The sequence below is a fragment of the Pan paniscus genome, chromosome 1 (genome assembly GCF_029289425.2).
Source record: "Pan paniscus chromosome 1, NHGRI_mPanPan1-v2.0_pri, whole genome shotgun sequence".
NCBI lineage: Eukaryota > Metazoa > Chordata > Mammalia > Primates > Hominidae > Pan > Pan paniscus.
The window spans coordinates 221,588,828-221,601,204 of record NC_073249.2 but is presented as its reverse complement, the minus strand read 5'-3'; the positions used below and the strand labels follow the sequence as shown (position 1 = coordinate 221,601,204).

Sequence of the window (12,377 nt, the reverse complement as noted above, 5' to 3'; positions counted from 1 at the left end):
TTTTGCAGTTTCTTCATCAGATTGAGGATTAGCTCAAGCCCCAGTGAGTGGTTAGCCTACTTTTGATTTTTTTTTTGTTTTTGAGACTTGAGTTTTGTTCTTGTCACCTAGGCTGTGAAGTGCAGTGATGAGATTTTGGCTCATTGTAACTTCCACCTCCCGGGTTCAAGCAATTCTCCTGCTTCAGCCTTCTGAGTAGCTGGAATTACAGGCACCCGCCACCATGCCCGGCTAATTTTTGTATTTTTAGTAGAGATGGGGTTTCACCATGTCGGTCAGGCTGGCCTTGAACTCCTGATCTCAGGTGATCCGCCTGCCTCGGCCTCCCAAAGTGCTGGGATTACAGGCGTGAGCCACTGCGCCTGGCTGATATATTTTTTTTTTCTTCTCACAAGATGACGCCTTCCCTATAGGCTGCTTTGAGAAAGCTGCAGCCTCCTCGGAGTTTCTGCAAGGCCTGAACTGGAATCTCCCTCCCCTTCAGTTGCCCTTTTTGCCTCTTCACGTTTGGGGGTTCCCTGTGACCAAACTTAAGGGCAGTGAGCTGTCTGGCCTCTGAACTGACACCACCAGTGGCCAACTAGTACCACCTCCAGTGACGTCAGAGGAGTCCAGACCTATTCACAATTCAAAGCCCTAAAAACACTGAGGGGTTGGCCGTTGGTTTCCAGTTGTCCAAGCCTGTGAGTGGCTATGCGTCCTGGTTGGGTGCTCAAAGCAAGGAGGTGAAAGGCGACCAGCATTGGCGAATGGGGTAAGACTTGCACAGGCCCAAGGCTAGGAGTTGGGGTTTCGGGCCTGAATTGGGGCCCGGAGCACCCCTTGACGTGGCGCCCCGGGTCCCGTCCGACCCTGGGGAGACGCGGGTGGCTGGGATGGCAGGATGAGCGCGCCCTGGAGGCGAGCCAGGCCCGTCACCACCTCCCAGCGGCCCCGCCCCTCCCCGCAGGTCCCTCCCCTCCCCGCAGGCCCCGCCGCCGCCGCCGCCGCCATCTTTGTTGGGGGCAGCCGGGCCTGGCTCGAGATGCCGAAGTCGTGCGCGGCCCGGCAGTGCTGCAACCGCTACAGCAGCCGCAGGAAGCAGCTCACCTTCCACCGGTAAGAGGCGGGGACCCGGGGGCGCGGGAGGCCCAGACCCGGGGCCCGCGGAGCGACTCCGAGGCCTTGGCGCGCCGGGCGGGACCGCCCGGGAGGCCCGAAGGCGTGCGGCCGCTGGGCCCGGGGACAGGCCGAGGTCCTGGGCCCAGAGGGGCTGGCGCCGCCGCGCCCGCCGCGGGGATGCGGGGAGTGGCGGACGGAGGGGCAGCGGCGCACCTGGCGGGGCCGGGGCCGGGACGTGCAGGGAGCGGAGCAGGTGTTTGCTGAACAGACTAGCGGGCCGCGGCCGGGGTTTGCTGTGTCCCTGGTCGCTGCAGCCCCCGCCGCGCGCGGTCCTGAAGGGAGCCCGGCACCTGGGCGGTGCAGTGGAGGAGTGGAACCCCCAGGGGCGTCCTGGCAGTGCGAAGGGACTTTGCAGGGTCGCGGGAGGATGCTGGAGACTTTGGAGTCTGCTCCTGCACTCGCCCGGCCCGGCCCGGCCCGGCCCAGGAGCAATCGTCCTTAGTCAAAGTTGCGCTTTCTCCAAGGTCCAGTCACGGCACCATTTCTCTACCCACTTTTGGGCACATTCCGAAGGGGGGCTTGTGCTCATCGTTCCCATTCCCTCTGCTCCTATTGTTCTGTTTTGTGATAAATGCTTTGCTTGAAGTATACGTAATGTACATGCAGAAAAATGCACGAATCATAAGTATACAGCCCAGCGAGTTTTCCCCAAGTGAACGTCACTGAACTGAAACGTTACCAGCTGGGCGCGGTGGCTCAAGCCTGTCATCCCAGCACTTTGGGAGGCCGAGGCGGGAGGATCGCTTGAGCCTGGGAGTTCGAGACCTGCCTGGGCAACAGAAGGAGACCCTACCTCTACAAATAATTTTAAAAAATTAGCCAGGCAAGGTGGTGTGCACCTGTAGTCCCAGCTGCTCGGGAGACTGAAGTAGGAGGATCGCTTGAACCCAGCTTCGAGGCTGCAGTGAGCTATAATCTTGCCACTGCACTCCAGCCTGGGTGACAGAGCGATACCTCATCTCAAAATAAGAAATAAAACATCACTACCCCCGAGAAGAACCCCTACCTGGACCCCCTCCCAGGCCCTCCTCCTCTCTCCTGCCCAAAGGGAACCCTATCCTGCCCGCTATCAGAGTGGATTGCAGTTCATTCGCTTTCGTTGCCACATAATATTCCATTGAATGCAAGTGCCAGAATTTACTGATTTGTTCTACAATTGAAGGGCATTTGGGTGGCCCCATTTTTTGGATGAGAAATACATGGTTCTGGAGGCTGGGCGTGGTGGCTCACGCCTGTAATCCCAGCACTTTGGGAGGCCGAGCTGGGTGGATCACCTGAGGTCAGGAGTTGGAGACCAGCCTGACCAACATGGTGAAACCCCGTCTCTACTACAAATACAAAAATTACCCGGGCGTGGTAGCGCGCACCTGAAATCCCAGCTACTCAGGAGGCTAAGGCAGGAGAATCACTTGACCCTGGGAGGCAGAGCTTGCAGTGAACCGAGATCGCACCACTACACTCCATCTTGGGCAACAGAGCGAGACTCTGTCCCAAAAAACAAAACAAAACAAACATTGTTTTAGCCAGTTTTGGTGGGACTTGTGTTGCGGTGCATCTATCTGTTTTGCCTCCGTCAGGTATGTACTTGGGGATGGAGTTGCCGTGCCTTCTCTCTTGAAGTCGTTTCCTCCACTCCCACGAGAGCTCTGTCACATCACTAGTGAGCCTTGTGATGCTGATCGATTGCATAGCATTTCACACAACTGACCCCTGAGCCTGGGTCACTTTTCCCGCATGGCGTCTGGTACACTTCTTGGCCACAGGTGTCTCTTCTCAGTCTCCTTTGCTGGATCCTCCTTATTTCCAGCACTAAGTGTTGGAGCCCTGGGGTGTAGGCCATGGCCCAGGGGTGGCTTCTAGCCACACTTGCTCCCCAGGGGCCCATCTCACCCAGGCTTATCGGTTCCGCAGGGTTGGCCTCCACACTGACATCTCCAGATGCGTGTGGCCGCCTGTCACCCCAGCACATGGAGAGCCTAAAAAGCACCTCAAATTTAACTCCTGACATAAAAAACAAACTTCTTTTTTTGGAGACAGACTCTCACTCTGTTGCCCAGGTGGAGTGCAGTGGCACAGTCTCAGCTCACTGCAGCCTCCGCCTCCCTGGTTCAGGTGATGCTTGTGCCTCAGCTTCCCAAGTAGCTGGGATCACAGGAGTGCGCCACCACGCTGGGCTAATTTTTGCATCTTTAGTAGAGATGGGGTTTCACCATGTTGGCCAGGCTGGTCTTGAACTCCTGAGTTGAGGCAGTCTGCCTGCCTTGGCCTCCCAAAGTGCTGGGATTACAGGCGTGAGCCACCATGCTCAGCTGCTACAAAACAAACTTCTGATCCCCTTAACCTGCCGTCCTGTAACTTAATTTTATCTCCAACATGAAACTCCTTCCTTCTCAATTTTACCATCTACAGGCAAACCTTACTGCATGGCTTTCAAAATACATCCAAATCTGCCCTCTCATTACCACTTCCTGCCAATGCCTGGTCCCACAGCAGCCAGGGTGGACCCAGGTTCCATCTCACCTCTGTCCAGAGCCTGCAGGGACTCCCCAACTGCTCAGGGCCCTGCGTCATGCAGTCCCCACTCCCTCTCGCTGTCTCAGCTGGACCTGCGTGAGTGGCCATTCCTGCTGTCCCTTCTGAAGCCTGCGTCGCTTGTGCTGCCACTTCCTGCGGTCTGTGCTCAAACATCACCCCTTCAGCTGCCTCTCCTCACCACCCCAGGGCTTCCCTCTGTCTGTTCTCTGGAGCAGCTATCATCCCCAGAAGACACCGTCCACATCTGTGTGGCTCATCGCTGTGCCCCCGCTCCAGAATATCAGCTCTTGGGGGCCAGGACTGTCTCATTACCCCCCATCCCTAGCATGAAGAACAGGGCCCGGCTCCTGGTAGGCTCCTGGCAAATGTAGCATCGGAAGCAGCTCACTTGGGCTCTCTGGCCATGCTCGTGGTCTCGGGTTTCCTATTAAGAGTGCTTTAACAGCTGTGACAGAAGCTTCCAGAAATTAGATGTGATTTAACAAACCAAGAGGACTGAATGTCCACAGCTGTCCAGGGAAGTACTCTGTAGTGATGTGAAAATTCCGAATGACTCTGAGGCGCTGGGTCCAGCCTTGCTGGGCCTCACACCCCGTGCCTCTGCCCTTAGGTTTCCGTTCAGCCGCCCAGAGCTGCTGAAGGAATGGGTGCTGAACATCGGCCGGGGCAACTTCAAGCCCAAGCAGCACACGGTCATCTGCTCCGAGCACTTCCGGCCAGAGTGCTTCAGCGCCTTTGGAAACCGCAAGAACCTAAAGCACAATGCCGTGCCCACGGTGTTCGCCTTTCAGGACCCCACACAGGTAGGAGGGCACCGCACCTTCTGTCTGGTCACATCCAGCCTGCGTTGTTTACCAGCAGCTGGGGGCAGTGGGGGTGGCGGCATGTGTGGGAAAAGCCAAGGCCAAGAACTCCAGTGACAACAGCACTGTCACGCCTCTGGGGTCCACAGCCCTGTGGCCCTGCTGGCCATGACCTCGGCTTTAAGAGAAGTCATAAATTAAAGGCACTTTAAAAATGAATTATTCTATGGCTGGGTGTGGTGGCTCACGTCTGTAATCCCAGCACTTTGGGAGGCAGAGGTGGGTGGATCACCTGAGGTCAGGAATTCGATACCAGCCCAGCCAACATGTTGAAACCCCATTTCTACTAAAAATACAAAAATCAGCTGGGTGTGTTGGTGGGCACCTGTAATCCCAGCTACTTGGGAGGCTGAAGCAGGAGAATCGCTTGAACCGGGAGGCAGAGGTTGCAGTGAGCCAAGCTTGCCTTGGTGGAGGTGGGATGTGTGGGCCTGGCTCAGGAGAGGGCTCACAAAGAGTTGGCTGCTGAAGCCTTGAGATCGCATGATAGGCCACAGGGGCACCCACGTGGAGTGGGCAGGCAGGGCAGTGGCGGGACAAGCCACAGGCCAGCAGCTCCCTGCATTGGTGGATTTATGGGGAGAGGAAAGGGATCCGTGAGTGGAGAGTGGAGCCGATGGGAAGAACAAGGCGGCCACGTAGCAAACACGCCCAGAGTGGCCGCCTGGGAGCCCCTGCCCTATCTGTCCTCCCCAGCACCCTTCCCAGATAGCCTCATGCAGTCTGCCTCAACCTCTTCAGGTTGGCAGTCCCTTCCTTCAGGAAGCCCTTCTGGACCCTCAAACCCCCTCTTGCCTCCGACCCCTTCCTGCCCCTCAGTATTCCTGGCCCCTCTGGCCCCTGCTGTCCTTCCTGTTTCCCTCATTGGTTTTGTCTTCTCCCCTGGAACAGAATCTCCATGAGGGCAGGGGCTGCCTTCCCTGCTTCAGGCCCCACACCCAGGACGCTGCCTGGCACAGCCCCGGTGCTCGGGGTATGTGTCCATAGATGAACACTTTAATCACCTTCACGTATTTGTGATAACGTTTGTCCTGGAAAGATGACACTTGAGCCACTGGGAGTGGGGACGTTTGTCACTGTAGCCCTCGGTGCTTCCAGTGCCCGGTTGGTGGGGAGAAGCTGGGTACGGCCTCTGCCAGCTCTGCTTTGTGGGCCCCACTCCAGTGTGGCCCAGGGGCTGCAGGTTCTGCGTCAGTGGCACCTCGAGTGGTGAGCTGGGCTTCTGCTGCTTGCTGGCGGTCATGGGGCCAGGTGCCAGGCCCTGGGGTGACACATAGGAAGTAGATGGGTCCCTAGCTCTACAGGGACCTATTCAGGGCACTCTGACTGTGATTTGAGGACATCTTTGGAGAAAGAGAAGCACACCAAGCGGGCAGTGTGAGTTGGGTTGAGCTTCAGGTCTGTTTCATTTAGCAGCTGTTCGTTGACTGGGGCACGCAGTGGGCCGAGCAGCGGGGACAAGCATGATGCCCAAGGCCTGCCCTGAGCTCTGAGGGTTCTTGGGGTCTGCATCCACTCAGTGTGTGTCTCTTGCAGCAGGTGAGGGAGAACACAGACCCTGCCAATGAGAGAGGAAATGCCAGCTCTTCTCAGAAAGAAAAGGTGAGTGCACCGGGCCAGGTACTTGAACGTTTAAATTATGCTGTGGGTTGAGACAGGGAGGCAGGATTTTCCCAGCAAGGCCGGCCCGCAGGGCTGTCGCCTTTCCTCATATGCCAGTTTTGGATTCCCTGTTTTTCTGGAGGGAAGGCCCAAGCCTCTCAGCTTCCTTCTTTTCAATATCAAAGAATCTCAGTTGCTAGTAGGGATGGTGCCTGATTCCCTTTTTCTTTTCTTTTTTTTTTTTTTTGAGACTGAATCTCGCTCTGTCACCCAGTCTGGAGTGCAGTGGCGTGATCTCGGCGCACTGCAACCTCTTCCTTCCAGGTTCAAGTGATTCTCTTGCCTCAGCCTCCCGAGTAGCTGGGATTACAGATGCTCGCTACCACGCCCGGCTAATTTTTGTATTTTTAAATAGAGACGGGGTTTTACCACGTTGGCCAGGCTGGTCTCGAACTCCTGACCTCAGGAGTTCTCTGCCTCACAAAGTGCTGGGATTATAGGTGTGAGCCACCGCGCCTGGCCCCCCACTTTTTTTTTTTGTAGAGATAGCATCTTGCTATTTTACTCAGGCTGGTCTCAAACTACCGGGCTCAAGCCATCCTCCCACCTCAGCCTCCCAAAGTGCTGGGAGTATAGATGTGAGTCACTGCACCCAACCTTTTTCTTTGTTTTTGAGACAGGGTCTCACTCTGTTGCTCAGGCTCTGTACAGTGGTGCAGTCATGGCTCGCAGCAGCCTCAACCTCCCAGGATCAAGCCATCCTCCCACCTGAGCCTCCCAAGTGGCTGGGACCACAAGCATGTGCTACCATGCCCAGCTAATTAAATTTTTTTTTTTTTTTAGAGATGGGGGTCTTGCTGTCTTGCCCAGTCTGGTCTCAAACTCTTGGATTCAAGGGATTCTCCTGCCTTGGCCCCCCAAAGTGCTGGAATTATAGGCGGGAGCCACCGCACCTGGCCGTGCCTGATTTCTTAAAGTTCAGTTCCAGGGCCAGGCGAGGTGGCTCACGCTTATAATCCCAGCAGTTTGGGAGGCTGAGGCGGGTGGATGTCTTGAGGCTAGGAGTTTGAGACCAGCCTGGCCAACATGGTAAAAACCCCATCTCTACTAAAAATATAAAAATTAGCTGGGCTGGGCGCAGTGGCTCGCGTCTGTATTCCCAGCACTTTGGGAGGCCGAGGCAGGCGGATCACCTGAGGTTAGGAGTTCGAAACCAGCCTGGCCAACATGGTGAAACTCCATCTCTACTAAAAATACAAAAATTAGGCTGGGCCTGGTGGCTCACACCTGTAATCCTAGCACTTTGGCAGGCTGCGGCAGGTGGATTGCCTGAGGTCAGGAGTTCGAGACCAGCCTGGCGAAACCCCGTCTCTACTAAAAATACAAAAATTTAGCTGGGCATGGTGGTGGGTGCCTATAATCCCAGCTACTCTGGAGGAGAATCACTTGAACCCAGCGGGTGGAGGTTGCAGATCGCACCACTTCACTCCAGCCTGGGTGAAAGAGTGAAACTCCATCTCAAGAAAAAAAAAATTAGCCAGGTGTAGTGGCATGTGCCTATAGTCCCAGCTACTCAGGAGGCTGAGGCAGAATTGGTTTAACCCGGGAGGCAGAGGTTGCAGTGAGCCGAGATCATGCCACTGCACTCCAGCCTGGGTGACAGAGTTAGATTCCGTCTCAAAAAAAAAAAAAGAAAAAATTTAGCCGGGCGTGGTGGCACATGCTTGTAATTCTAGCTACTCAGGAGGCTGAGGCACGAGAATCACCTGAACCCTGGGGGTGGAGGTTGCAATGAGCCGAGATTGCACCACTGCACTCCAGCCTAAGTGACAGAGCGAGACTCTCTCAAAAAAAAAAAAAAAAGTTCAGTTCCAGGGTGTGTGCTAGGGAGAAGCTGGCTGTGGAGGGGCACAGACCCTGGAGCTGGTCCCTGGCTGTTGCCACTCCCCTAGAGGGACAAGGAGCAGCTGCAGGAGGGCCCTGCATGTGCAGGGCTGTAGTGCCTGACTTCACCCTGCCGTTCCCAGGTCCTCCCTGAGGCGGGGGCCAGAGAGGACAGTCCTGGGAGAAACATGGACACTGCACTTGAAGAGCTTCAGTTGCCCCCAAATGCCGAAGGCCACGTAAAACAGGTAAGACTGAGTGCAAAGGTGGTCTGTGGTTGGACACAGGATGACTTGCTCCAAACAAAATGGAAACCAGTGAGCACCCACCATGAGACCTGTGTGGCCGAGGCAGGGTGTGCAGCCTGGGTTTCAGAGCTCCCCAGTCAAATTCTCCACCATGGTGTGGGCACATCTGGATTTTGGGGGAGCAGCCAGGAGTGTCCGGCTGCCCTGGGGTTGTGCTGTGTGCGTGTCTGGTGGCCTGCTCACCATGGCCCGCCTTCCTGCTGGTGATGCAGCTCTCGGCTCTCACTCCCCTGTCCTCAGGTCTCGCCACGGAGGCCGCAAGCAACAGAGGCTGTTGGCCGGCCGACTGGCCCTGCAGGCCTGAGAAGGCCCCCCAACAAGCAGCCATCTGATCACAGCTATGCCCTTTTGGACTTAGATTCCCTGAAGAAAAAACTCTTCCTCACTCTGAAGGAAAATGAAAAGCTCCGGAAGCGCTTGCAGGCCCAGAGGCTAGTGATGCGAAGGATGTCCAGCCGCCTCCGTGCCTGCAAAGGGCACCAGGGACTCCAGGCCAGACTTGGGCCAGAGCAGCAGAGCTGAGCCCCACAGGCTCCGGACGCAGAGGTGGCAGTGGCACCAGGGCCGGCAGAGCTTTGGAGCTCTGGCTGTGGACATTTTTGTCTGCTGTGGACACTGAGAAAGTTGGCCATGAGGCCTGTTTGGCCGGGGATCGAGACAGTAGCCAAGCTTCCCGGCGAGAGCCCGATGCCGTCTGGGGGACGTTTAGAGGCGTGGCACTAGGAGTGCACATCTGTGAGCATGACAAGCTTATCCTCCCATGGTAACAGAAGTCCAGGCTGAGGCTGATTCTGGATGCTGTCCTTTCAGCACACGCAGAGCAAAGATCGTTGGAAGCCCCAGTGTGGGAGATGCTCCTCAGGGAGGAAGCCATGTGAGGGGGCCGGCTCTGTGGCGGGTGAGTGGTCCCCTCCTCCATCAGCCTGGACAGCCGCTTGGGGTTCTAAGGAGTGACTCCTGTCCTGGCCTGGTGTGAGTGGGCAGTGTAATAAAGTGTCTTTCTATACAGTGTCACTCCCATCATCATTTTCTCTAGTGCCGTGATTCCTTCTGCTAAGAAGACTGACTTCCATGGCCGGGCACAGCGGCTCATGCCTGTAATCCCAGCACCTTGAGGGGCCGAGGTGGGGAGATCACTTGAGGTCAGGAGTTCAAGACCAGCCTGACCAACATGGTGAAATCCCATGTCTACTAAAAAGACACAAATTAGCCAGGCGTGGTGGCACACACCTGTAGTCCCAGCTACTTGGGAGGCTGAGACAGGAGGATCAGCTGAACCCGGGAGGTGGAGGTTGCAGTGAGCCGAGATCGCACCACTGCCCTCTAGTATTGTCACTGGGTGACAGAGCGAGACTCAGTCTGAAAAAAAAAACTGACTTCCTATTTTGTCTAATTTATAGCTTTAGTGAATTAAAGAAAAGTTCTAGCCTGACTTCCTAAGTTGGGGTCTATTTATTTCTCAGGCAATGTTTAATGTAGAAAATGGAACCCCAGCTTCACGTGAAGCCTTGTGGTTGAGTGAGGAGTGAAGGATGGGGAGGAGGCCTCTGGGGAAGGGGTTCCCTCCCTCCTGAAGATGAACACACGATACGATACACGAAAGAGCGCCAGCCTCTGCTTTCAGGAAAGGTTTATTGTGGTGAGTGCCTTCTGTACAGTCGACTGCAAATGAAACGCAGAGGATGGGTGCCCAGAAGCACCTGCGGCAGAGGCGCACGGGAAGCCTGGGGCCCAGGCTCATGCAACACGACACTCACCGCGGCTCGGGCCGTGGGGCCGTCAGAGAAACCTTTTTAAAAAATGGAGATGAATGTTACAGAATTGGACAACCTGAACTGCTTTTCAAAACCAGAGGAAGGAGGTTCTTAGCCGTTACTCAGATACCAGTGCTGGGGAGGGAGGCCTGACTTCAGCAACAGCTGTGGGTGGGCTGGAGGCCGGCGCAGCTTGGGGCCCCCGGCGCCAGCTGTCTCAGCCACCACCTGTGCAGCGCTTGCTCCGAGGGGTCAGCAAGAGCAACTGATGGCTGCCACTTCCAGGCCCCGTGAGACGGGCCTCACGTAACTTTACTGCAGCCGAGGTCCAGGCCGTGGAGGGGGTCCTATCTCCGCGCATTCTGCATCCCAAGTGGGCACGTGGAGGAAGGGTCTGAAGGAAGGCTCCGGGGCACAGGCCCTGGTGTTCCTGTGAGGACGCTGGACCTGCAGTGGAGCTGCAGTGCCACCTGCTGGGTACCACGGGCCAGGCCTGGGGTCCACGCCTCTGGGTTGGGTGTGTCTGATGTCTTGCCAAGCGCCTGGTCCTGTCCTCTTGAGCTGCCCTTGCCCAGCACTGCACTCTGGAGGTGGGTGGTGCAGGTGGTGGAGGGACACAGGCCAGCTCAAGCCCGCTGGTGGCAGGGCATTTTCCCACAGGGATACAGGAAGCCACCTGTGTCAGGGCTAGGCCCTGGGATCGGGAGTTACACTACCCTGTCCCAAGCCGAGGGGGCCGGTGGAATGATTTGAGCAGCTCTGGGAGTGGGGAAGAAAGACTAATTTCCAAACCCGTTTGTTCTCAGATAAAAAGCAGTTTTATAAACCCGCAATCTGCTCCAGATTCAAGCAGTAATATTACAGCAGGAGGAGGTGGTCATGGGAAGCCAGCGCAGCAGAGGCTCCCTGACCTGGAGGCCTGCCTGCTTTTCAGGTTGTTTCCCATGTTCAGCGTGGACTGCAGAAGTGGCTCACGCTCCTGTGGTGAGGGCAGGGTGCTCCACAGACACCTCCAGACCCAGCCAAGAACTACGGGGCGGCGGGCTGCGGTCAGCGCGTGTGCTCAGGGGACCCAGCGGAGTCAGGGCCAGAGCCCTTCCCTCCAGGAACTGGTCCTTGGGAAAACAGCCATGGGCCAGGCTGCAGGCTGGTTCCCAGTGGGGCTGCCTCAGTCCTAACCCCCAGCACCCTCAAAAGCTAGGGTGTCTGCATGTCCCTTCACATAATTGATAATGGTACCACCTTCTATAATAATAATATAAAATAAAAACATCTGATGTCTGGGTTTTTTCCATTTCCAAATTTGTAGACTCCCAGCAAAAGATTTTTTGCAGCCTTTTAAAAATCTGGTTCTTGGCAGTTTATCCATCTGTATCGATCCTGTGGGCTGTAAAGGAAAAGACAGACACAGGTGATCAGAAGGTGGCCGTTCCCATGCACCTTTCTACTGATGGGGCTCAGCAGTCACCCGGACCAGCAGCTGGCTGGGCCCAGGCGAGGCAGAGCACCCGCTGCTGAAAATCAACTGCTGCTGGAACGTAGAGGTCTGCTTTCATCCCCCGCCACTCAAGCCGCAGTTTCCAACGCGCTCACTCTAATTGTACCTGTGAAAGGGCCCCAGCCCCCTTTTTAGGGCACAAATCATGGGCTCTGAGTGAATCACGGGTCAAGGGCTAGTTGGCGTCTCTGCTCCCAGGTGGGCAGCTGAGGAAGGTGGCTGGCAGCCCACACACTGAGCAGCCGCTTCGAGGTCCCCGCTCCCGTTAGCTGGTGACTGCGAAGGGACGGCTACTCACACTGCTTTGGTATCCGGAGGGCCTCACTGTCCAGCACCATCACCTGATGCAGGACGCCCCGGAACTGATAGAGCACTTTCAGGTTCTTCTCTTCCCCCACACACGGGTCATAAAAGCCAGGCAGCCCAGCCTGTAACAAACAAATTGCTACTCTCAATACTCCAGACGGTCTAAGACCAGCACTCCTCCTTACTACCACCAGAGGGGCAGTGTGCACAGGCTCTGACATTCCCTGGGGAGATGCAAACTTTGGGGCTTGAAGAAAAACAAGAATTTGAAAAAGTTGCCAAGACTCGCTTCTTAATAAAGGCCCTATCCTCACACCAAGACAAGGCCACTAGATGACTTCTAGGGTGCCAGGAGCTCTCTGGCCTGAGCTAACCTGCATTTTCATCCTTCTGGATGGTCCATGCCCCAGGCCCCAGAGGCAAGACTCACACATGTTACAAGTGACCTCATGCTCTTTCTGGAATG

The 12,377-nt window shown here is 56.1% G+C and overlaps 2 protein-coding genes across 9 annotated transcripts in view; one reads left to right on the top strand and one right to left on the bottom strand.

Annotated features, from left to right (window-relative positions):
* The first annotated feature begins 610 nt into the window (after positions 1-610).
* On the top strand, positions 611-9,882 carry THAP3 (THAP domain containing 3). Of its 6 annotated transcripts, none has more exons than XM_055098708.2 (6): positions 611-754; positions 950-1,098; positions 4,307-4,499; positions 6,099-6,161; positions 8,189-8,293; positions 8,594-9,359. In XM_055098708.2, exons 2-6 carry the CDS (start codon positions 1,025-1,027, stop codon positions 8,873-8,875), a joined length of 717 nt encoding a protein of 238 aa, XP_054954683.1. In that variant the 5' UTR covers positions 611-754; positions 950-1,024; the 3' UTR covers positions 8,876-9,359. The 6 variants fall into 6 exon arrangements, with proteins under 6 accessions (XP_054954683.1, XP_034810306.1, XP_054954684.1 ...); XM_034954415.3 differs by having other exon boundaries at positions 6,096-6,161; XM_055098709.2 differs by lacking the exons at positions 611-754; positions 8,594-9,359 and adding an exon at positions 9,817-9,882 and having other exon boundaries at positions 775-1,098; positions 6,096-6,161.
* Positions 9,883-9,968: 86 nt separating this feature from the next.
* DNAJC11 (DnaJ heat shock protein family (Hsp40) member C11) overlaps positions 9,969-12,377 on the bottom strand; it is a 66,922-nt gene continuing 64,513 nt past the window's right edge. For all 3 annotated transcript variants that reach the window (XM_008975686.4, XM_008975688.4, XM_055098676.2), the window contains 2 exons: positions 11,904-12,033; positions 9,969-11,494 (listed from right to left, as the gene is read on the bottom strand). In XM_008975686.4, coding sequence (XP_008973934.2) covers positions 11,469-11,494; positions 11,904-12,033 — 156 coding nt within the window. In that variant the 3' untranslated portion in view covers positions 9,969-11,468. The remainder of the gene's footprint in view (positions 11,495-11,903; positions 12,034-12,377) is intronic.